This window comes from Psittacula echo, assembly GCF_963264785.1.
Source record: "Psittacula echo genome assembly, chromosome: 3".
Lineage (NCBI taxonomy): Eukaryota > Metazoa > Chordata > Aves > Psittaciformes > Psittacidae > Psittacula > Psittacula echo.
The window spans coordinates 71,836,694-71,863,629 of NC_137736.1; the positions used below are offsets into that span (position 1 = coordinate 71,836,694).

Sequence of the window (26,936 nt, forward strand, 5' to 3'; positions counted from 1 at the left end):
AAAAATTATGCTTTGTTAGTTTTCCAATAAAATTGTTAGTTCTACAAGAAAATTACATTTCTGACAGGGTAGTAATAACGCTAAGAAATAAGACAACTTTAAAGAAGATATTCCTCTACATAAAACCTATTTAAAGTTTTCTACCCTAAAAAGTCTTCTTTCGAAAGTCAAGTCCACTTTGAGACTCCAAGAGGCAGATGTTAAGATGAATACTGCAAATAGAGAAAAAGCACCAAGCATGCTTGCTGTGGGAACTCACAGAATACAGTAAGCCAGAAATATCATGAAGTCTACTTAAGTAACTTAAGTAATATCAACTAAATTGATATTTAATGAGAAGCCATTCCTGCCCATGCCAGAAGTATGGTCATTTCTGACATCTATTTGACAACCATTCAGTCAGGTTACAGCAAACAGTAAGAAAGTACAGAGCAGCATTTGTTATAAAAACAGTCAACCCACCAAAAATTGCTAGCCCTAACTTACACTTACAAAAAGGGTGCATGACAGATCCTGTTAGTATTTTTGCAACCCTGTATTATAAGAAAGTTTAAGCGGACTTTGCATAGTAGTAGACAAAAGCAACCACAGAAGACCTCAAAGTACATAACGAATTTGCTTTTTAGGTTATTGAGTGTTTTCCCTGACAGTATTTCCACCTCCCAGCTGATTTCCTATGATAGGCACTTCTCCATCTGAAGGTAACTCCAGGATAGCAAGAAGAATTTTAGTCTGCACCATATCCCATTAATCTTACAATATTATTTCAGCACATCAAGCTGATTCAGTCTAAGAACAGTGCAGGTATTGAGGAAATGGGTCTTGATATGTAAGACAGCATTCTTCGGCAGCCACTATGAAGCTCCCCCTACCAACAGTTTAAGCACAGCTCTCGTTCGGATGAATGAAACTATAGCCACATCAGGTATTCTCCCACTCCTACTTCACACCCTTCTGTAACAAGCTATCACTTCTGGAATTCTTTTTTGAGGCAAGAATTTAAGAAGTCAAATGCTCCTGATCATCAACTCTGAATAATAAATAAAACCTACAAAATATGGGAAGTACTATCAGACTAGCAGGAAGTAGCATCAGACTAGCTCAGACACAGCATCATAAATATTTATGGCCCTTACAAAGAAATTCTAATACAAACCTATTTAGATGTTAAATATAGTGCACTTGGCCAATGTTATTTAGTTATATTTAATGTTATATAATTACATTCCACAGAGGCAACACCTTCACAACACTGAAGGAAAGAAAAAAAAAAAACAAACTTTCTGTAAGATGACAACTGTTTTCATTTTTAAGAAAGGTAAAAACTTTTCCACTCCTCACAAAATATAGATAAGATTCACACGTTTCATAAATGAGCTAAACCTTATGTGTAGTTTTATAAGTCATTGAAGTAAATGTCTATATAAATAAAATCCTGGTGTTAAAAAAGCCTGGAATTAAAAAAAAAAAAATCTTTCCAAGTTGCATGGAATCTACATAGCATAACACCACACATGCTTACACTACAGTTCCTTCTAAATCCTCCTTCCTGTTTGCATTTAGGTTTGGGTTTTTCCCCCCTCCAACCTGCTAAATAAAGTCATATTTCCCACTGACAGCAAATGATTGGTTTACCTATAACTCCAGGGGGTTTAACTATCTATCCTTTAAGAAGCTTTGACAGTTTAACCTGCTGAGCTCACAGCACCCAAGGGAGGGTCTTACTTGCAGTTCTACTTCTGCCACTGCTGACCACTAATACTGACTCCACAGATAATGGATTTCAATAACAACCTCCCACAGGTTAACACTTTGGGTACTAGCGATGATACTGCTTTAATTAAGTTAATACATGAAGGTTACAGTTGGTAGAAAGTTTTATTAAATTTGGCAGTGCCTACAACAGCAGGAAAAGTGCACATGTTCACCTGTCCAGTAGCTCTGGGATAAGTTTCCCTACAGATATAATTCAGTCGGTTTACGGGTTTACACTACTCCTTTTAAGCGAGCTCAGATTATTAGTTCCATTTCCTCTAAATATGGATTTTTCCAGCATAACTGACAATTTCATGATGAATATGAAACGGATACCTCTAACCACACTGGGCACAGAATGTTTCTACCTGGCATATAATAGTCCATGTGCTACAGTTAAGGGGTATTGGGTTTGGTTTTATCCTTCGCCAGATTTTGAAGCATCCCAATGATGGAAAACATTAGTATTTTTATTTCCTTGAAGCTAAGTTGCTAACAAAAATAAAGCAAGCTATTAGTTATGTAAAAGATTAAAGATTTAACAACACCTGGCTGCAAGTGGGAAATAATTCGTATTTACTGAAAGCAAACATTGACAAAATACAAGAAGTACAGTTAGGAGAGGCACATGTTTAAATGCATTCTTTCAGATTAAGTATTCACTTATTCTTTTTCAACACAGCACTTAAAAGCATGTATGCCCTTCAAAAAAAGGGATGGAGAAAGAGGTTCTTTGTTAAAAGACTGATATTAACCTTACCTGCAAAAACATTTTTGTTGGATTTCATTTTAATTTTTTATTAAAGTACACAATCTGACAGACACTCTACAGAGTAATAATGAAGCAGCATGGGAGCCATTTAATATATTTCTTGATTAACTCATTGCCTGTCCAGTTCTCATACAGACATGTGCTCACATGTCATAATCGTCATAACTCCCATCATCCCTACAGTTAACACACAAGCTCCTTGATTAGTGCACAACTCCCAGATGAGCCATTGCTAATGCTAAATAATTCCCTTCAGCCTCCTGCGACTATACCACAGGCTCTCCAATTAAATATAATGTCTCTGATGAGCCATATTAATATGGACAAATTCCTGCCAGGAATTCTAGCCCACTCAGTTTCACCAAAGCACCAAGTGAAATAAAAAGAGAAAAGCCATATACATAAAAATTAGCTGAAAGAATAGTTTTGCCATGAGGCTTTAATTATAAAACTTTGCTGTCACAGGTATGTTATTCTTTGAGGTATCTGTGAGACTGGTATATTAATACAAGTATACTGATAAATGACAGCGAGTAAATTACCATTTTAATAATTGAAAAGCAAGCATGTAAAACAGTGCTTTCAATCAGTTAATTACAATTAGCAATATCTAATCACATGTGATAAAATTAACTACAGACACCCTCAGATCACTTGCTGTTGGTATGGCAATTATATTCAGCTGGTCTTGTGCATTAAGCACCATTTGAAACATTGGCATAGTTGCACACACCTAAACAAAAGGGGTTTTTCAGGTTATAAAAATATTTTAGTAGTGATCCATGCATAAAATTTCCAAAACTTGCACCAAGAAACTACCATGCTTGCTAAAAACTTGCTGCAGCATCACAGATCATATTGCAAAGTCTGCATATTTTAAAATATTTACGTATGTACCAAGCAACATCAAAATATTTTAAGAATATAAAGGAGTCAGTAATGGGTCAAATCTATACAAGCCAAATTATGGTAATTTTCCCCCTTTAAAATGGGAAGAGTCTCTGGCAAACCCAACCTTTTCAGTGTACACTGGGATGCCTTAACATCGTTTAACTCAAAATTGCTGCCACTAGCTGGAAATTCATTACACAGATCATATGAAAATCATGAGATTTCAGTCCTTATAGCAGAGACTCTGATGTCCTTAACCCTAGAACTGACCCTCTCACTAGAAGAGATATCAACAAAGGACATGTAAATAGACTGATGCAGAAGTATCCTTTAGTAGTTTTAAATATTGCTTGCAACTGCACAAATTGTAAGATATTCAAATAACCCCATGAAATTTTGATAAGCTCTTCCCCAAGGTCTTTGCACCTTCATCCTTACACTAATGCACTTCATCTTCATTTACCTGATCATTAGTTTCCAGTTTGTTCAGCTGGAAACCAACACACACTAATTACTTTGACATCACAAAGTCCTATCTGTCTTCACCACCTCCCCAGACAGCAGGGAGAAATTATCAAGGGTAGGCATGATAATATCCTGATAAATGATGATTCACATCACCTCACTGTCAATCATCCAGAAGTGCTCACGCAAGATACCACTCAATCTCATTACTGAATCCTAGGGCTAAGAGTACAATACACACCAGGAGTCATATTTCAAACAGCAGGCCACCTGGGTAAGACGCAGCTCTCAGATTTTCATGAATTTTGTTGGCTTTTTGTTTTAACATGGTAAATGTCAAATATTCATCTATTTTGCCGTATATATACGCTGGCAGAAAAGGACACACTGAAAGCAAGGCAATTCATCTCAAGAGTTCAAGTGAGAAGAAAAAAAAGTCTAGGTTCTTCAGAGGGGAGGAAGACAGGTGAGTTTCACTAATATAAGAAGAAAATGAGTATGTCCATCTAAAGTTTCAAAGCTCAGTTTCACAATTTAAGCATTCTTCCTGCTGGAACAACATAAATGCATTCAATGCTCTTAAAGAAGTAATGCTGCCTTTTTGGAACTCTTTGACATAGGCAAACTTTGCTTTTTCCATGGCAGAAAACAGATATTCATAAAAGCAATATTCCTGCTTCAATAAATAGCCATTCTGGGGAGAAGTTGTGAAATTAGTGAAGAAGCAAAATAAAAGCTTAGTAAGAGCTGCTTTCTCAGGAAAGATCACTTCTTTCGCTACTTCCAAATTAGTGTCATCATCCTTCCAGCTCTCTCAGTCCAGTAAGACATATAAATAAAGAATCCTCCAATAAATAAGTGGCCAATACTTCCTACTTAGTGCAGAATCTAGAAGGCTTTTATGCCAAGGAATGGGGACGGAACAACACACAGCACCATCTCCTAGGTTTGTAACACACCATCTTCCTGCCCAAGGTAGATCCCCTTCATCAATAAACTTGCACACAGTGACACAACATGGACAACGGGTAACAGGTTAAAACTTAAACAGGGGAAGTATAGACTGGATATAAGGAAGAAGTTCTTTTACTGCGAGGGTGGTGAGGTACTGGAATGGGTTGCCCAGGGAAGTTGTGAAAGCTCCATCCCTGAAATGCAGCCTTCAAGGCCAGGTTGGACAGAGCCTTGGGTGGCATGGTTTAGTGTGAGGTGTCCCTGCCCATGGCAGGGGGGTTGGAACTAGATGATCTTAAGGTCCTTTCCAACCCTAAGTATTCTATGATTCTATGATTTAAGGAATAATACGATCAATAACTTGTGGAACAGATGAGGAAAAAGAGGAGGGACAAAATATAAAAAAAAAAAAAAAAAAGAGGAAAACAAAACTGGAAGAATACCAGGGGAAAGCAAGAGGGAATTCCACAAATGTGTGGTTATGTTAGTTACTGCCAGGGAGAAGGAAAACGGTCAAAATTAAGCACCAAAAATTGAGTAGAGCAGATTGTAGAAACAAATAAAGCGCAGATGGGGGGGAGAAGGAAAAAAGTACAAAGATGCACATTCTACCATTCCCCTGTATTCTTCTGCCTGAAGACACTTTAAATACCCAATGCAAATGCAAGTCAGCAACAGAGCACTCTCTTGCAAGCATGTATGATACCCTTACAAGCACACTGGTGCAGCATCCAGCCACTGACTGCCCACACGACAGCATGAATCTGGCAGAAACCCTCACATACACTTTCTTGCATCTCCATTGTCCCCAACTGAAATACGATCATAGGCTCACAATGAAACCCTTGCTCCATTTCAAAGCACTCTTCTGTAGGGCTACACAGGACAGGCAGCATCTTACAGACTCCTATTCAGATAACGTTAGCATTACATTTTTCAAGGAGAAACTTAGAGGACATAAATACATGTTCTAAATACATGCAAATGCAAATAACAGAAATGCAAAGCTCCACGAACACCCTGAAGTCATTTAGGTGTGGCTGCACTACATACCTCACACACACACTATTCAAAGTCTACCTTTCTAAGCATTTGCGGATCACTAATGAAGTTCAGAATCCAAGAGCTCTTCACAAGATTCCTGTCAAAATACCCACCCTAACAAAAGTCAGCTTCTAGTATGCACATGCACACAGAATCCTCACTTTTAAGTCAGTGACCAACACGCCTCACCTATTCTGCATAATTTAGATTAATGTTGGCTTATCAAACTTAGCATGAAAGGTAAGGCTGGTAAGGTAAGTAAGCTAAATCAGTGATTCTACAACAATTTGGCCCAGAAGGGTTAAATACCACATGCTTGGACAACAGAACTTGGAGCACTTTTTCCCCCTCAAGAACAAAAGAAGTCTGACATTAAAACCTATTATCTCATCAAGCAGGGGAAAATTATAAGCAAAACCAAGTATTTTTTTTTCCACTCAGTGTAACCTTCCTTGATTTAGAGAAGGGCTGCTAGGAGGGAGCAAGTAACTAAAATTGCTGCTTTAGTTTACAGAAGTGGAGTACTTAAGACAGAAAGGAAGCAAGCAACTTGGATCAGAAAAATCTCTCTAAACGAGCTTCAAAGTTACAAAATTTTAGTAACTTCACTGAATTATGAACTTCATATAGAAGTATGTGAAGTTTTGATTTTCACTTCAAAACCAAACAGCTGCTTTCATCCCAGACATACCTCACATATAATTTCTTAAAGAGCACATGATTTGACTATTTGTGCCTTGAGAAAGCCACTGTTGGCTTAACTGCTTGAAGTCATACAATTCAAATTCCTTTTGCAGAAACAATACAGGTGCAGAGAATACACAGGCATGCCTGGCTGCAAAATGAATTTACAACAATGGTTAATGTGTTAGCTTCACTCCCAGAAGTTTGGGGCTTGAAATTTGTAATAGTGATTGTATGCTTTAGTTCAGCTGACAGAACTATATGAAACTCTAGCAATTGAAAACCTTCATAAAAAGGCATATCTTCAAATAAAAGCAACTTTGTTTACATTTCTTTGTTAGGGCTATGACAATTGCTTTACAGAAAAACAATCTTTTAACACAGCAGTGTCACTTCTTGAATCTCACCAGTTCATTTTTTAAATTAGGCTATCAATTAATTCACACAAAACACACACATTTATTTTTGTTAGCCAAGTTGTAAAAGAAAATTCTCTGCAGAAAAAGCAAAAAACTGGCACAGAAACCAACTTTACTGCTGGGCAAATACCAAGTTGGACAAACAAATCTTACATCTTTCTTTTAAGAGGAAAGAAATGCAGTAGAATCACAGTATTTCCTCTAAAGGGAAAAAGTAAATAGGAAAGTGCTGTCAACAAGTGTCACTGTTGCAGTCTGCAGTCTACAAGTTTATCTGTCAGTCTTGAGCTCCAGAGATACTGAACAAGCAGCACATGACAAAACTTCAGGCTCAGTTTAACCCGTATTTCAAGGCTGATTCTGGAAACTTCCAAATACTCAACAAGTAGAAGTGAAATACAGATTACACTTCAACTGTATCACAAAAATAAAAAAATCACATTTACCATCCAAATTCAGGTCACTACCAGAAAAAATAATTATTCATACAGCTAAAATTTCCCCCACATTATAGTCATATGTTTATAGAAAACAGCGATATATTTAAGGTAGCTATAGACCCTCTGCATACTCTTGTTTCATTAAATAAAAGCTAACATTGATTGAAAAGATAAGAACATTACCACTAAAGTGACAAAATGCAATAGCAAAAATCAATATTAGTAGTATAGTCTTGCAAAATTAAAGCTTTGAAGTCAGCATTTAATGACTGAATATTCACCAACTGCTGAATTTATTATTACATACAGCATTAAAAAAAAGGCTTCTCAAACCAAAAGTACTTACAGATGCTACAGTGGTTTCCACAATTCTTGAAAACTTTGCTACGCTTAACAACATAAGCAACACAAGCAAATAGATAAATAGTTCAAAGATTCAATTAATCAAAATTAGGAGCAAGAAAAGCAGTACCTTCCTGAAAGCCTAAGAGAAGCAAGGAACAGCTATGGTTTCTCAAGTCCCAGCACTGGGTCACTGCGGCAGACAGCAGGGTTGCCCAAGCATTCCACATTTCATGCTCTGTGAAAAGGAAGGTTTAGGACACCAGGGTCTGGCTTCGTCAGGCAACAGTGCTCAAAGGCAACCCCTCAACTACTGTCCCTTCCCTCACACACACACAAGGTTTTCATCCACTAAAGAGGTACACGCAAGCAGTATGAAGTCATTCACATTCAAAAGCATTTGGAATCCTTTCTCATGGCATAAGTGAGCAGCCTAGAAAGGTGCCAATAGACAGACCAAGCTGGGCAGGCTCCCAGCACCAAACCTTCCCTGCAGCAGAGATGACCTGCTAGGGCCCTAATGCCATAGGAATGTCACATTACTTGAAACTTGTTATCACAGCTTCCCATCTCACCCTACCACCCTACTCCCCTCACAAAGATTGTATTCCTGTTAAATCTACAACACTTTCAAAGTACCAGCTTCTCACCTCCAGAGCACAAACATTAGCCAGGCAATGCAATCACCTTTGTTATCTCAAATCCAGAACAGCTGAAAGATGCAGTGCCCAGCAGCCACCCCACACAGCACAGTTGTTGTTAGCTCTTTTTCCAGACAAACTCCTTCACTTATCAAGCAAGAACACACCAAACAAAAATCAGGCTCAGCAAATTAATTTTCTTCTGAGTTCAGGAGCATTTCTAGGAGACTGACAGTTCCAATACTGAACCAGCAATAGCACCCAGAAGAGCTAGGTAACAGCATTTTGGAACAAAACCATCACTCAGAAGTTGAACTGGAGCTTTCAAACAGCTCAAGCACCATATGTAGGATTTTAAAACATGAAAAAAGATCAGCAAAATTATGTAGGAAAGTTTGTCATAAACAAGAGCCAGTATTTAACTTTCTGGACATTATTCTTCAAATTATGCACTCAACTTTCATTAAAACTAAGATGACAAGTAGAGACTTACACATATTCTCAGTATAACATTTTTTTACGTTCTCAGAATTATATCAGTATTTCAGTAATTGTATATGCCAAGAAAAACCCTCACTGAAAAAAGGCTTCCCTGAATCTGAACCTGCTAGCTCAGCCATGGATAACAAGCAATTTAATTAAAATCCCACAGGTAAAGAAAGAGGTCATACCTTCATAAAAGGCATTCAAGTTATCTGTGAAGAGGTATTCCTTTTCCTATCCAATATGATGCCATAAATGGCGAGATAGTTTTACTTTCACATTGCATAGCCAGACTGATCATGTATTAGCCCATTTGACAGCATAATAAAAATTAGTCTGTTTTGCTTTTACTAGCATGAGTCCTCCCCCCACCCTGTGGGTTTTTAAAATAGCAATAAAAAAAAGCAAACAATAATTGAGGTTGGATAGGACCTATAAAGAGCTGACCCCATTCTTCACTCACTGCATAGTTTAGCTCACAAATTTAGCTACTAAGACACTAACAGGACACCAGTAAGAGCCCTGGTGAAGCCAAGGTAATTTACATTGGTCGTTTGGTTAATTTATGTTAATGGATAGAAGTATTTGTAATAGGTCAGGTTGCATGGGACTTTGAGCAACCTGGCCTGGCAGAAGATGTCCTTGCCCATGGCAGAAGGTTGGAACTACATGACTTTAAGGTACCATTCAACCCAAAGCATTCTGTGACATCCACAGCTTTTTTTTATCCTTGGAGTCAGTCATACCAAAGATGGCTAGCAGATTAGCCAGGCATGATTTGCCAAAATAAACTCACACAGGCAGCTCAGTCATATTCTCATACTTCATGTAATAAGACACGGCTTCCAAAAAATTCACACCTCCCTCCAGGCATCAGGAACCTCCACAACAGTGGCACTTCAAAGATGTGAGAGAGCAGCCTCCAAGACAAACCCATCTCTGGCTAAGGCCAAACCCATCAGCAACAGTGGTAACACCTCTCTCATGAGATGTTTAAGAGTTACTGTGCAAGAGTGACTGCAGCCAGAAAGGCATGAAAAGACACGAAACAGCCCTGCAGATACCAGGGTTAGTGCAGAAGGAGGGTAGGAGGTGCTCCAGGTGCCAGAGCAGAGATCCCCCCGCAGCCCATGGTGCAGACCATAGTAAGGTGGCCCATGGAGGTCCACGGTAGGCCAGATCTTCACCTGCAGCCTGTGGAAGACACCAGAGCAGGAGGGGGACACCAAAAGGAGGCTGTGACCCTGTGGGAAGCCCACACTGGCAGGACCTGTGGCCCCACGAGGGCTTATGCTGGAACACTCTCTTCCTGAAGGACTGCAACCCATGGAAGGGACCCACACTGGAGCAGATCGTGAAGAGGACCTGGGTGAAGGGTGAAGTCAAGAAAAAGACAGGGCAGTCAAACAGCCTCAAAGGAGAAGGACTCCAAGGACCTTCTCATCTCTAAGGGGGTGAGGCAGCAGGAAAGGCTAGAGAAGTCCAGAGGCTAGCACAGAACTACAACAGGTGTAAACCCACTTGGCTTCTCAGGGCAATTTATCTACAGATACATCTCTGTTACTCTATACTACTTACTGATGTAGACAGTTGTCAGCACCCGCAGAACCACTGCTTCATTCTTCACAGCACTGAGCACTTGCACATTTAAGTCACAACTAAATTCTGACTGGGCCTCCACATTTTCCTGCCCTAACCATAATTTAGTGCAGCTTCTGACAACAACCACCTTCCCCAGTGAGCTTTATGCCAAGAAATCAGTTTTAATCCATGCATTAATCATTAATTAAATCAGTTTGGTAATTAAATAACCCTCCCCACAAAGGTCAAAAGATCTGAATTCAATTCCCTCTTCCCAACACATAATTCCCAACTCCAAGAAGTGTTCCCAAAACAGCTGGAGCATGATGCTCAAAGCTTTCTACTCTACGGCCTTCCTCTCCTACTCAATCTTAGAATTTCAACCAGAATCCAACACAAGCAACATTTCAGCTTAGCCACCGAAATAAAGACTCTGACCCATTCCAAAGGTCATATACACATTTCACATCATTCAAATAAAATGTACAGCCAGTCTTTGGAGAACAAGCTGAAACTTGAGGATTCTATAGCTCGGATGAACAGTCCCCAGCTTTTAAAATTGCCAATCAAGCTTTCATTGGTTATAAGGAGCAATGCAAATAGATTACTTCCTCATCAACTGTGTCCCCCACCAATCCACTCAGCTTAGAAGTAATGATTCAGTTTTAAAAAGAAAAAGCAGACTACACTTAGCAGGCAAGATACAATTTTGAACAAAAGCACACTCCTTCCACAGAGGTATCCGAGTCTTCACAGGATGACCACCGCTAGTATGTCTTATACTTTACACAACTGTTCAGTAATTCACTAAATAAAGAAGAGGACAGGATAGTAACATCACATCCAGCATCTCTTGTGAAGAAATAAGCAACATGCTGTCCTGGTTTTGAAACAAAAGGTAAATACATTGAAGGAAGAGCAAAACACCAACTGCAAACCTGACCCTAATGTTTCCTTGGTGTGATCTGGCACATTCCTATTCTGTATGCCTTGCAGACACCATCATTTATGAAGAGTGGCTTTCTCCAGACAGCACATGGAGGCAGAGGCCATTCTATACACTCTAGTCAACAGTCTGGGAATCATGTGCTTAAATAAGGCATTAAAATATTAAAGTTTCCTTTTCATATGGGTACTTGAACAGATCTTGCCACAAGTTATCTGAGCACAAACTCCTGAAGTGCCATTGGGAGGCAGTGAGCTGTCAAAATTACTAACTTTCTAGTTTTGCAGCAGATGACAGAAGAAAGATCTGCATATTTTAAAGAGGTAAACTGGAAAAAAAAAAAAAGTGAGTTTGGACAAACTTCAAGACTTCTGTTTGTAAAGAAAACGCCTCAGTTTTGAAAAATGGAAATGAATCCAATCTATTTCATTTTTTTTAAGATTAAAACTTAAACACCAAATTTCCCTACAATATTTATTTTTGGCAACTGGATTTCTTAAGAACAAAAGAACCTAACAGTATCCATTAAGCTACAGGGAAGCCTTCAAAAAAAATTCGAAGTTTGTTTCAGCCAAAACTTCAACTTGTTCACCCAAATTCATTCAGCTCAACACAGACTTGGCATAGAACTTTATGAATTTAATCAGCGTTTCCCTAAATCACATTTCCCCCCCACTTTTCTGAAACACTGCCTCAGACTCTAAGCTTAAAAAAAAAAAAAAGAAACAAAGTTAGGAAAGAAATACAGATCTTCCATTTCTAGGTCTTTTGATTTTTTTCCATTTTATTTCACTCAGAAGACCGCCCTTTCTGGAGAACAGCTAAATCCTGTGCAATTACTTTTACATCAATAAAAGCATTTGCATCATTTTTGGGTTTATATTATCTAACAGAACAAGATGATATCTGCAAAAGCTAAAAACATTTGGATATGTCTATGCTTAAGGCAATTGAATACAAATACAATAGTACCTGAAGTCTTAAGTGACTGATAGAAGAAAACTCCTATGTTAAAGAAATGTGACAAATTGACCACTACTCCGTAAAGTTTTAGTAGTTTACATTACTTTCCCATGGGATTTTTTCAGTCATTTATAGTTCATTGCTTCGTATGACTATAGAATCCCTGCTGTGTTAAAAAATGCCAAGTAAAATTATATCTCATTCACTGCTTTATGCTATACCTTCCTTTGTTCAGGTCCAATTAGTGAAAGCTTGTTCTTCATTTATCATACTTTTAGCTGATTACATTAGGCATTACAATAGTTCTTCAGCTTTCCTTGACAATGTTTGCACCATCAGTGTTACATTTATGGTTGAGGAGGCTCTTTCATCTTAACCTTCTATTCCAGTCAGTTCAGGGGGAAAAAGTACATATGATTACTCTTGTTCAGCTGGAAGTTCTTTGCTTGTTTTCTCATCCCAAAAATAATTCCACCAGATGTTTCAATTAAAAAAAAAAAAACAACCTAAATTCTATTGATCCTTCCCCACTTTACGTATCCAAGTGTAAAGAATTAGTTTTGCAAGTTGAACTCTGAAGTAAAAAAAAATAGCAATTTGAACAGTATACAATGTCTTTCTTCTGCTTTCCCCAAAGTAACAGATGCAATAAAAAGTATTAGCCAGGATTTTCAAGACCCTAGAAGCATCTATTATGACCTACTTTTCTCAACATACTCAGTATCACACAAACAACAGGACGCTCTATGGTGGTCTCAGCCTGTTTTCCCCAACCACCACAATGATTTTATTTCAGAACAGTTGTTAAAACACAGCAACTTCTCTTTCACAGCTCAAAACTTCAGATATATTCCTCTCCATCCTCCTCCCTCCTCTCCCCCAGTTCATACCCTCCTCCCACCTCCACAAAGGTAAATGTAATCCAATCCCATTTAATACCATTTCCAGCTATGTCTAACTTTGCATTAATACACAAGCACCCAAAAGTTTGAAGTCACCCACATCCTTTTAAGTTTTGTTAACATTCCCTTCCCTATCATTAATTTTAACCTATAAAAATCCTTAACATCTTTGGCTATTTTTTAAATTAAGAGCATAAAGCGGTATTTTGTTCTTTCCGTTTTTCCTTTTCAGGTAAGCTTTATTTGGCTCTCAGTAGGTTGTTCAATTTCACATTCTCCATCTCATAAAATGGTTAGGACTAGGGAATTTCCCCCTTAAAAGTTTAGTGAGCACACTCAAGGAACCCTGCTTCAGTTCAATTTCAGTTGTTTTCAACCAGTATGACACAGAAAAGTCAGAGAGATGTAACAGATTGTCTAGTTTGTCCTGCTTTCACAGTTGTATTTGTAAAAATGAATTAGTATTAAGAGTATCAGACTACCCATATTTCAGCAAGTAGCTACGCAGATGACAGGTAATGTAATAACGAACTATTACTATATCTCAAAGGTTACTCTATGTTCTAAACAGAAAACTTATCTGCTCCAATTAATGCTATTTCTAAACAATGTGAATATTTTTTTTAAGCCATCCCTACTTACCCTAGTCACTTAAAACCAGGTCCCACTACTTTTAGTAGAGCAAGACAGCTTTGGGATGGGCAACTAGTTCAACTGTATACCTTTACATTTATTTCTGCCTTTGGTTCAATGGCCATCATCAGGGTAACTGCCTATGATATTCATTGCCTTTGTGATACAAGTCTTTAAGGAGAGATATTGCTCAATCCTATCAAGCACAAAATCATAAAGCTATTCACAACTTTATTGCAGCATCCCACCACTAAGCAAAAAGTTTCTCTTAGCTGCATGAGGACAGAGGTTCCTTTGCCAGGTTGCATCAGCTCCCAGGTTCGACTTCAGAGTGATCAAGATTTTGCTACCAATGGTATAACCAATAAGGTAGCTGCTGATGGAACCTGAACACAAATGAACACCATAAGGCAAGCATGTTACTTTATGGAAAGTAACACAGTTGAAGAATTTGGCCTCTGTACTAATCTATCAAGATCATCCAAACTGATAGTCACACGCATGACTGCAATGGCAAGGTCATTCCTCACAATGAATAACTGGAGGTATCCAAGCCATTAAGACAGATGGCATCAGTTAAATTATTCCCCAGTGCAAGCACCCAAAGCATGATTAAAGAATGTATGGTAGACATAAGCAACTTATATTTAGGCAAAAAAAAAAAAAAAAAAAACTAGCTTAGAATTAATACCACTACCCTATTTTAAGCACACAAAACAGTGTTTCAAGTAGCCTCTCATTTTCTTTTAAATATTTGGAACTTCTTCAGTGCACACAGCTAATGCTTAACCTTGTACAGATAGGTTTGATGGATCTCTAAGTAAAGATCCAAAGAGCTAAGCAGACACTATCCACCTTTACAACATCTTAAAGCATCACCTCTAGTCTTTCAACTCAAAATGTCAGCATCTCATTTAACACACTTAATGCTATCTTCATGAAATATTACATTAATGCATTTCTGAGACACCAGCTTAGATTTCCTTTCTTTCATGAGCTATTACAAATTAAAGACCCTACTCAAGTTTAAAGCTAAGACAGCACTGTAGATTGAAGCATAGACATTTTCTATTTCCTCTTTGTAATGCACTATTTGTACTCCCTTCCCTAAGGTCATGAGTTCTACTTTTGTGTGTCATTCTTACTCCCTCATTACATTCTTCAATCTTGATTTTCACTCACTACTTTCAGATTTTTTTTTCATAGGCTCCAGCTTATAGTAGACTCCACAGAATAAACAAAACCATCCAGACACACTGGAGAGAAAACCAATTAATTTTCTCAAGTCTATTACAGACTAGTGAAAGAACATATTTTCTTTTATTAAAACAGCTTTTTTAGTGTATTTTTAGAATGACTTCATGTCAGTGAAGAAGGCTGCTCAATGCTGCCAAAGAATAAACCCATTTATCCTAACAGAAGACACCATATACATAGGATGGAATAGAAATATCCATCAGCATCCTTCAGTTTTAGCAGACATTATGTACATGAACAAAATTTAGGTTTCACTGCCACTCTTACACTTGGTGCACATATCTACTGTGTTACTGCCCAGCTTAATCCAGGAAAATAGCAAGGTTAACGTTTATACGAGCTGAACACAGTTTTCACACAAAAAAAAATACTAAATACTTGTCCAATCCTCTCCACCCTCCCCTTCAAGCACACAGAGGAAAATGACATATGCAAAGATACTTCAGAATTGCCAACATTCCCACAACTAATAATCAAGAAGATTGAGTTACTAAGAAACCTGTCTGCTATTTGAATTCAAGTAGTACTTACAGCATTGGCATCGACATCACTGTGTATGGCAACTGTTTTAATCCCCATCTTCTTACATGTTTTGATGACCTACCATATAAAAGATGACAATTATCAATATTGAAAATAGCAATAGTTTAAGAATTAACTACAAAGAAAAATAACTTAAGATTACATACTTACTCGGCATGCGATCTCGCCTCTGTTGGCAATAAGAAGTTTTTCAAAAGTCTGAAGGGAAAAGAATAATAAGAATCTTGAAGGATGAACAAAACAAGTTTTCTTCCCTCCAGAAATATGCGTTTCTGCTCCACTACCACTATAAACCTGGCTTATCCATGAGCTTGTAACTCTGAGATCACCTAATTTTAAAAGGGTTCTGCTGATTTAACAATGATGATACAGCATTTAAACAGTATCTTATACTAGATCTATCTAGCACTTACACATGCGCAGAAGAAGAAGGTGTTCACTGCTCACACACTGGCTCTCCTTACCACACACTATGCAGAAACTAGAACTCTATAGACGTTCTAGGAGCCAGCCAAGTCCAGGAAAGAGACCCACTGACAGGTATGGCAGTCAGTACCTCTAACCATCCGATGACCCCAAATACAATACTCATCTCCTGTGGGAGATCTTTAAAACAAATTCCAATCATAAGGAGAGGTTCCTCTCTGCCTAAGTCACAGGGGGCAAAAGAGTAACATCTCCACCAGGTACAGGCATGCCTGCTGAGTTGCACCAGCCTTACCCCTCCTTGCAGATGAGCCTCCCGCAAGGAACTTGGCGAAATCCTGCATCGCCATTAGGACACTGTTACACACTCAATACTATGTAGCAACCAACGCTCAACAGAATAGCAATTCAAATTTACTACCCCCCTGAAATTCACTGTCACCTTTCACACTGGAGTGCACTTAGATTACAAGCTGTCACAAGGGAAGAAGCCTGACACCCTATACAAAAAGCTCCCCATTAAAAAAGAGTAGTGGAGGAGTAGAGTTGGCCAGCATAAAAATCTCATTGTTGAAAGTAAGGGTTATTGCTGTCTCTGGCCTTGCTACTGAATGCACAGGTGGACTTGGATACTGCACCTGCTTGGTTGTAAATACAGACTGACACTTTTCAGACAATCCTGTTTTACACATCCCCATTGCTTTCCATGCATCAGACCTAGCAGGGATGCAGCTTCAGCACACATCACTTCAACGCAGTAACTGAACAGTCCTACTCTGCCTCCCATGCTCCAAATCAAAAAACAGGATAAGGAACCAGCAGGACTCTCCCCTTCAGGGGCAGCCCAGTCATGCCACGTCAGGTTTATCAAACCATACTCTAAGACATCCAACAGCTATTCTCCCTCTCCTACACCAAACACCTGCTTTTCATATTGGCAGGGGGAGGAGAAGTATTGCTACCGCAACCATTAAACTCTTACTACCCCCACAGTTCTTAGTTCATTTGGGGAGGGGAAGATAGGTGTAAGAGGAGAGGAAGGAACACTGCAAAACCCCAATAGGAACTGCTATTGACAGACTAGGGTATGTACTGTTTGCTCTCCTACTCCAAACAAACATCCTCAAGATGTTCTTGACCAAATTTACTTCTTCAAAGTCAGGGCTGAGCTGGCATCACACAATCAGTTTAAAAGCACTACCACATGATAACAACATGCAGAAATTAAGGGATAAAACCCTCCAGGTAAGAGCTGCAGCAAGCTTATATGGTAGATTCAACAAGATCTGCTGAGGAACGCACACCCCACTGCCTAGAATACAGGCACACCCACACCCCACTTAAAACATCCTTAAGCAAGCTCAGTTACCAGAGGTACAAATACTACAACGCCATCACAGGACCTAGCAACTTGTTTGGAGAGCTTATTTAGCTGGAGACCTGGTCTAAAAACCCAGTGAATAAAACTGAAAGGTTTCAAACATGCTAACACAAATGGTTCCTGAATCTGAATTTCAGCATTCTGGGGTACCTGAAGTTTTTTAAGCAAACAGACTTGAGGGGGAATGAAATAAAGCTCCCAAATACTTCACATTGAGAAGTTAAACAACTCAAATACTTCATCAACGTCATTCTTGATACAAGAGTTGCTTTATTAATCATGTATGGTCACAGTGCAAGACTAAGTATCAAGATGTTAAGTATATTTTACATTAGTTTTAATTTTCTTATTCTGCAATAAAGACACTAACAGTAAGAGACCGGACTCTTGCTCCTGCTATTAAAGACAAGTCTCAAGTCCAGCACATAAAAACCCACACGCTGCTTTGAAGTAAGATGCAGCATTACTTGTATCATTTTGACTAATTAGCTTTAAAAGGTCTCATATCAAAGGCTGTCTTTATGAAGACAGCGGAAGGGACAGTGAATGGAAAAAGCAGAAGAGCTTAAATTATCTGCAGTAGCCACTAGTTGAAATTATATAGCTCCTAGTTAAGAGAAACTAAATACCCAATTATGTTGTCCAAGCATAACTATGCGCTTAGAAAAGGAAGGGGACCTTGATTAAGGAAGGATCTTAAGGATTCAAATTTCTTTAGAATACTTCTTTTCAAGCCACAGTTCTAAATACATGCTATTTTCCCCTATTTTCTAATACTGTTTCACTCCAGGTTAATTGCTTCTACACTGCTATGAGGGCAAGCCTATCAGTCCTGAACTGCCAGCATTCTCACTTTTCCATCTTAGTGTACCTTCAGGTACGTTATTTTTCCCAATGTGTTGCTTTAGAGGTAATATCAAGAAATCTCCCACACAAAAAGTTTTTCTTGGCTCGTAACTAAACTGAGATTGTCATTGCCCAAGTCCCAAGATGAGTATTTACTATTCTCTGCAGGCCTTAAAGGCCAATCTTTATGAAAGCTCTAACAGTTCTGCCACTATTGCGTACTTTTTTTTATAGGAAAAGCTGTTGGCTAGTCTTGCTCCTGGGTGTTTTAACAGGCTTATACCTCCCACACCATGCAAAATATTAATAGTAGTTTCATAATTATAACATGTTCAGGCCAGTGTGTAACTTCCCCAATCTCAGAACCACTTATCCAACCTTTTAAAAGGTATGCAATTGAAGTATCCAATCTTGACAAGTATATTCCAAAAACAACTTCTTTTTTCCTTAAAAAAAAAAAAAAAAAAAAAGAAAAATATGCAAACATGCTATTAAGACAGTGACTGTACATAGGTTATACTGGGAGAACTACCACTGTTAGTAGCAGCAGAGAGGAGAAGACAGCTTTAAAAGCCAAATATCAGTGATACAATAAAATGTTAAAATCATGCACTATACTACTTACCTTTTCATTTGGGTCATACACAGATGAATACAGTTTACGCGAAGTTATAAGACACCATTTTGAACACAGTGTTTCGCACTACAGAAGAAAAGAGGGAGTTAAAGGTTTTTCTCTGCTACAGTATTACAGTAAGATAAGAACAGTTCATATACTGACATCTTGAGGAAACTCTTCCATATCCTTTCATTCCCCCACAAAGTAGATGAAAACTTACAGATCTGTCCTCCCCCAAGCACACATCCAACAAAGAGGAACTAGAAACGATTCAGAAGCTCTAGACAGACAGTCATGAGCTCAGATATGATTTCTTAATAAGCCCTCCACTGTATCATCTTCTTTCCTTCTTGTTCCAAGAAATACCTAGTAAGTAGTTTTCAAAAAAGCACATGTGCACGAGTGTACACACTGGGGACAGGGAGAAGCCTTTGCTGGTAGGGAGCTGCTGGGAATAGAGCAGGTAATGGACTGGGCCAGTACACCAAGCAAAGCAGAACAGACTTGAGATGCTAGTTTAGCTCCTAGCCTTCTCTTCCACAACCCCTGACAGTGGTCTAAGGAAGACAGGCCTTTTTCTCCTCCTCTGAGACTTTTCTCTGAGCCAGCTTCCACAAAGACAGCTCTTATAGCCTAACAATTTATTATATGGCAGGAAAAAGCAAAATACGTGTGCTATTTCAATGGATGATACAACAGATCTGCAAGTTTATCCAGAAGGAGATTGAGACAGGTACTTCTCAAGCAAGTTAATTTGACAACATAATATCAGTTAACCATAAACAAAAAACAATCACACACATAAGTGATCCCCCACCAAAGTTGCACCAATGCAGACAGCCCTGAGAGAACTACTTGCCTGCCCAGTTGGAATTAAAGACTGTAATAAGCCTTAATACTGAATACTGTCTAGTAGGAAGCACAAAACACCAGTGAGTGGCAACTGCCAGAAACCAGGACCTGTCAATTCTGTCTAAAAGAACTGTTTTCAGAAGCTGCAGAAATCTAAGCAGTAGAAAGTAAAGGCTCAAAGGCTCTTTGGAGAAAAAAAAAAAAAATTAAATATATATACATGCTAGAATCAAAATCACCATAGGTTTCTTTTGCAGCAGTGTATTCTTCATCCAAGATGTGACAGCATAAGCTGTTTCAGGCATTAAAGAGGGAAGATAAAGTACAAAATTCTGCCAGCTGCGACCACATCTACCAGCTGGTCTTATCCAATATTTACAGAAGGACTGTAACACCTTCAGTGACTGTATTGCAATCTAGATCCTATCAGAGGGAATCAAAATGGTCTGGGTTGGAAGAAACCTTAAAAACTGTATGGTTCCAACCCCCCTGCCATGGGCAGCAACACCTTCCACTAGACCAGGTTGCTCAAAGCCCATGCAACCTGGCCTTGACACTGCGAGGGACAGGACATCCGCAAAAGAGTAAGGATAACTATAGCAGAAGCAGCAGAGCATACTCTCCTACTTCAGAGTACATGCAGTTAGCAGATTGGGTTCCACTCAAACACTACCAACAGAAGTGCTTGTGGGACCACAAATCATCTGAAGAAGGTCATACAGAACACCCAAAAAACCCTACACCAAGTTAATATTCCTCGTGGAAGAAAGTATTTGTTAAGGGTCAGTGGGGCTAATCTAAATACTGCAGATGGGGGGGGGAAGGAAGGAAAGCTTCTGAACTTCCTCATACACAACTTTCATACAAAGCTAGCTTTGAAGGCCTATGGGAAACCAGAAAAGTAATGCCACAGATGGAGACTGGAATGAAAGGCTATGATGGGAAAATTAGTTAGCATTAAGTTTCAGAATTTTAGCCATGTGCTGTCTTGAAAAAAAAAGCTCTGTTCAATCTTTTTATACAGAAAGAATAAAGTTACCAAGCAATTAAAAAAAAAAACCAAAAAAAAAAAAAAAACCAACTGTAAAAGCATTAAGCCACGCTCAGTTCTGTTTTTACACTACAGATTTCACATAAAAATCTTGTAATAGCCTAACCTAATTATGCATCTGTGTTTGAAAACTTAACTACCCCCTCACACACACTAGAATCACTTAGAAAGCCAGGTTCAGGCCTGAATTGAATACATGTGGGGCAATTTCCTAAAACAAATCAAGCATATTGCTCAATTTCAATGTGAAATTCCAACTCTAATTCACAGTTTTGAAAAGAAGAGCTTGTGGGGGTTTGTATGTATCTGCACCAATATACACTAAGGTTTAAGAGCTTGCTTAATCTAGAAACTACCTCAAAAAAAAGTTTCTTTAGAGCTATGCTCTTAGCCACTATAAGCAATCAAATAAGTACTTAAAAATAAATGGACATTTTGTAAATAATGCACAGCTAGGGCTATAGGAACACTGCTAAATTGCCATCTCCAAACCAACAGCCACTCAGGTGTCACCTACCCCTGGGCTTCCAAGCTCCTGCTACAGGTAGGTTCATTAAAAGCTACACCAAAACCTCCAAAGAATTCCCAAATCATCAACTTGGCCAAGCCAATCTAACTCTCAAGATACATTCTTAATTGGCTGCTGCCCCAAAACCACACATGCTTTAGGTATTACACCTTACATAAAAATTTCCCTAGAACAGAGCCCAGAGAGCTCAGCTTGATCTAGTGACTTTTTTTTGTATTTTGCAAAACTAGGAGAAGGCAGCAGAGTCACCAGGTATAATCTATTTTTGTCATGACTTGTTACTTCAATTTGACAAAGCTTTTGACTCATGAAAGCCCAAGAACACAGACTACCCATTTATAAGAGCTCAACCCCAGACTTTCCAGTTTGGCTTGGAGTTTTCCACTTCTGCTTAATCCTCAAAACACATGTTAGCATTAGTACTGAATTCTGGAAAAGCATCCTGTTTTATCTATTAATTTCACAATAGCCAAACTGAGCTCAAACCTGAATAGCTGTAACAGCTATTTTATAAGTTCATGTAAAACAAACTAATTTATAGAAGAATACCCCCATCGCACACCACCTCTTTGAGGTCTAGCAGAGAACCTGCCTCCAGGGCCCTAGGAAACCTCTTTAGGTGGTTTAGAGACACTGAATATACAACAGCAACACAGAAAATTAACCTGCTGTTTAGAGACAGTTCACATGTGTGTGTTCAAAAGTTTATATGACCTTCATCAAGGAAAGAAATTTCCCTATCATACTGGTCATCTTGTAAATAACTCACTGATACTGGGCTTTACTGGCAGAAAGAGGTCTTGGTGTTGAAACAGAGATGCAGAGTTCTAGATCATGGGTAGGAAACATTTGCTTTAAGAAGTCTAATATGGGAAGGAATGTATATTTTAGCATTACTAGAAATTACAGTAAGCAATGCCCAGTAGTAACAGCTAGAATAGCATCCTTTCTACTAGCCATAAGTTCTACCTCTTTTAACTGCAAACAAAAATGTAGTACAAGGTTCTGCAAGGTACACTGCACTGTAAATAACCATTCTTTCACTCTTACCAGGTTTGAGAAACACTGGTAATTCTAAGAAGAAGAAAAAATAAATCTGTTTTTCATAATTGCCAACACAATACAAAAAAATACAAGTAATGAAACACTCATCCACCTAAGGCTACTTTTTTTAAAAACTAGACCATTCCTACACTTAAGTACCTTTTCCTTCATGCCAGTCCCAAAAGTCTGTATAGCCGCACAGTGAACTGGACCAGGGAATATATCCAGCTGAGGCAATACTCACAAGGAGTGGGAAAAATGTGTCCTCAGCCAGATTTCAGTCCATATCCACTTAGATATTCAAGCAGCAGTGCTGGCACAAGTTGGATGGAGGCACGAGCTCAAGAGGAACAGCCTACAATCAAGACCTACCAGCTGCAGAAAGCAGGAACTGTTTCTCATGCAGGAGCTTAAACAGCTCCAGTAAAGCTAGCACCTGTGAAATAAATCACAGCACTGAAATAATCACGCAGGAACCACCAATGCAAGCATGGGACAGACAAAATAAGAAAATGAAAATGTACTAAGTGTTTCAGAACAAAACTAAAATTGTTTTACTCAATGTAAACTTTAATGAACTTTTAACTTTTTCTTCCAGAATGAAGACTTGCCCACAGATGGCACAGCATGCTTTGCCTGCAGAATCGTAAAATAGTTAGGGTTGGAAAGGACCTTAAGGTCATCTAGTTCCAACCTCCCCTGCCATGGGCAGGGATGCCTCACACCAGACAATGTCTGTCAAGGCTCCGTCCAACCTGGCCTTGAACACCGAATTTCAGGGATGGGAGCATTTTACCACTTCTTTGGGCAGCCTGTTTCAGTGCCTCACAACCCTCTCAGTAAAAAACTTCTTCCTTGTATCTAACCTGAACTTCCCCTGTTTAGGTTTAAACCCATTAACCCTCATCCTATCACTACAGTCCCTAAGGGGCCTATAGGCCCCCTTCAGATACTGCAAGGCTGCTATGAAGTCTCCACACAGCCTTGTCTTGTCCAAGATGAACAGCCCCAACTTCTTCATATGGGAGATGCTCCAGCCAATCAAATCTGCCCAAGACAGGCAGTTCAAGTGTGTAGTTGTGGAACAAATAGTGGAAGAGATTTGGTAAGCATCTGCTGATGCTATTAGTTCTGACCAGATTCTGGAAAGTAATCAGTTAAAATACTTGTTTTGATTTTGAAGTTGCACCAAATTGAAGGTAGAATCCAAACAGCTGCTCCTGAGAGCAAAGAGAACATCAAAAATATCTATTTGTGGTATACTTTAAGACTGTTTGTTGGTACTCAAATCTGTAGTTCACATACTAGAAACTCCAGAATGGTTACATTCGTGTCCTCAGAGCAGTGACCATTTTAACTCCCTACCCTAATTGCGGATGATACCAATCTTGCTATCCCATCAGCCTAGTGCTTTTGGGCTCTTAAACAATAGGAAAATCTTTTCCCTGGAATAACAGCATGTGAAAAATGTCACAGAAGAAAGCAAGGAGCTCCCATTGTACAGATAGATTCCATGACTAAAAAATGGTGGGTGCATAGGCAACAACTTAAAGAGCTTAGACGGCTGAGAAACTTTCCATACATTTAGTTCACTGCTTAGAAAACTGATCTACACTGATCATCAGTATTCTTGATCTCACAAGGGATAATATTTATCGCTCTTTTTTTTTTTCTACATTATTTTAAGCAGTCTCACAGCTCTCTTGGACACATTTCAAGACTGAATTATCAAAAGCCTCATTCTGTACCTACAGCCTTCTTTCAACATCAGATTTCTTCCCAGCTCAAAAAATGCAAAGCATTCAGAAATTTTAGCTATATTCTAAACAGGACCAGTTCTGCATAAAGCTAAACAGAAGTGCTGGGCATCAGATTATAAAGACAAAAATTAGTTGAATACCAGCTCAATGTTTTTGCACTGTCTTTTCTCATGTCATTTATTGATCCCCACATGAGAGGGGCAATAGAAGTTAAGGACAATTTATGAGGTACCGGCCCTTGCAAAAGAATGTCAGGCTTCCAAGCATATTAAAGTTTTAAGACATCAATTATATTATTCACCTATGTCAGCAAAATATAAAAGAAACTATGAAAGTAATCCTCATGCTATTTTTTAAATGTTTTCCAATATACTTATGTCTTGAAGGTGACTTTCATACACCAGTATTAAGGGATAGAAATTACTTCAATTAAGTCACAAGGGCTATTTGGTACCTATAAAGGCATTTTATTTTACAAAGGTGTCACTAATGTACCATTTCCATACTGTTTACACTGATGCAGCCAAATCACTGCACCACCCTTGAGATGTTAGAAAGGAGACAAAGTAGGCCTTTCCCAGGAAGGCTCAAAAGGACTGACATCAATCTTGGCACTATTTAATGCAAAGAACATAAGTCTTCCACATCTGTACACACACACACATGTATATGGCTACCAAAAATAAAGTCCTTAAACAGCACAAGCCCTCTGCTAATTCCAAATCACTGTCTCCAACCTAATTTCTTTTTCTTCACTTTTCAAGAAGCTTCTCTGGAGTACACCTTCACAACAAAACAGGTTTGCTACACATATTTCCTAAGGAAAAATACTTCAGTAAAGCACATCCTTTTTAACTCTTTAATCCCTTCTCAGAATGCACCATGTATTTTGTGTGATCCCTAAGGATACGTAAAGAGTTCTTTACAGTATTGCTATGTGGCTACATTTTTAGGAAGAAACCTATCCCACACCCTCAGGGGTACACAGAACATTTTCTATGTGTTGCCCTTCTCCACCAGAACTCTCAGGCCTCCACACACATTTTCCTTTGTGGGGTTAGGGATGGGGGAGAGGGGAGTATAAGTTCTTCCTACTGTAAATGATTACATTATTTTGCACCACTTTTCCATGTACAAACTACCTGCAGTGTCATTCAACTGTTACACAACAGTATGTGCTAATGCTGTTTGTTCTGACCCTAAATAATCTCTTTCATTTAACACAACCTGTAAAAGACATAGCAGCTGCCTCAATGAAGTTACTCCACTTAAGGAATAAGGCTTTCTAGAAATTTACAGCCGACAGCAAATAAAAACATTAGTATAGTTCTGCAGCCAGTTTTTTACATTTTCACGAAGAGTACGAAGAATAAAAAACCACAGCAAAGCTTTAAGTGGCAGCTGAAAGATCCATGAGTATCTGGGGTAAAGGGAAGGGGGAAGATACAACACAGTCCACAAAGCAGCAGCTTTTTCTTATGAGCGGGTATTTTACCACTACGAATGGTACAAAACCACACTCTACCGTGAGGTTTTTATAAGCTCACGTTTAACAGAGGAAGAGGACAGATGTAAATTGGAAGCAGCCATGACCCTGTGCCCAGCAGCAGAAAATTAAGAAAAGGAAAAACAGGGGGGGAAAAAAAGCAGCAATTCTAACAACACAGAGATGGGATACACCAAGAACAGGCTCTGGCATACTGCGAGCCCTCGGCAACCGAGCCCAGGACCCAGATTTCGCAGTTTCCCGACTATTACCGCCTCCGGGGACACAGCCGGGTCCCCGCCGCCCGCCCCAGCCGCTGGCCCGGGGTGCCCAAGCCAGCAGCGGCCCTTCAGGAGCTAGAGGGGCAGCAGAACCCTCTCCTTTCCCCTTACCCCCTGCAGCCTGTCACCGCCGCCGCACACACACTCCCCGGCGGCCCCTCACCAGACGAGGGCACCCCCGACAGCCCCAACCGCTTCGCGACCCCAGGAAGGACAGCACCCCCAGGCCCCACACACGGGGGACAACACCCTCCCGGCGCTCCCCGCCGCAGCTCCCCATGAGAGAAGGGGTGACCCGGCCAGCCCTTCATACAGGAGCACCTCAACCACCACGGCGAGCGGCCCCGCAGCTCAGCGCCGAGCAGGGGATGGGGAACGAAGCCACACTCCCAGCCCTCTTTGGTAGGTCCACCCAGCGCCAACGCGGGTCTCACCCTGAGCAACGTCCACAGCCCCCGACAACCGCCTGCAGCCCCCCAGCGCAGCGCCGCCGCCATGTCTGTCACCGCCCTTTCACCCTCTGCGGCGCAGGGCCGGGCCGCCCGCAGCCAATCCGAGCGGCCGCCTGTCGGGGGCGGGGAGGGCCTGGCCGCCGCCTGCGGGTAGCGGCAGCTGCCTGCCATGCGTGCGCGGGGCTGCGTGCCGGGTAGCGGGGTCTGCGCCGCGGCCTGCAGCAGGCCGTGCTCTTGTGTGTGTCAACAGCACAATCACACCGGTGTGGAGAGAAAGGATCCATTCACCCACCGGGTTTCCCTGGGAAGCCCTGAGGCTTTCCCTGGAAAGCCCTGAGATTTTCTCTGGAAAGCCTGGCTGTGTCAGCAGACCAGACCCAGGCTCCGCTATGAAACGCAAGCGGGGTTGGCATGAGGAGGGGCAGGAGAGGGACCCGGCTAATCCTCGATTTCCGAACATCTGCGGAATTACTGCTCAGCTCCCTTGTGCATGA

At 39.8% G+C, this 26,936-nt stretch overlaps 1 protein-coding gene across 1 annotated transcript in view; it reads right to left on the bottom strand.

The window, feature by feature from the left end:
- PCCA (propionyl-CoA carboxylase subunit alpha) overlaps positions 1-26,487 on the bottom strand; it is a gene marked incomplete at both ends in the record, with an annotated part of 276,300 nt that extends 249,813 nt beyond the window's left edge. Inside the window, 4 exons of the mRNA XM_080612857.1 lie at positions 15,704-15,772; positions 15,866-15,913; positions 18,994-19,071; positions 26,425-26,487. Coding sequence (XP_080468983.1) covers positions 15,704-15,772; positions 15,866-15,913; positions 18,994-19,071; positions 26,425-26,487 — 258 coding nt within the window. The remainder of the gene's footprint in view (positions 1-15,703; positions 15,773-15,865; positions 15,914-18,993; positions 19,072-26,424) is intronic.
- Positions 26,488-26,936: the final 449 nt, after the last annotated feature.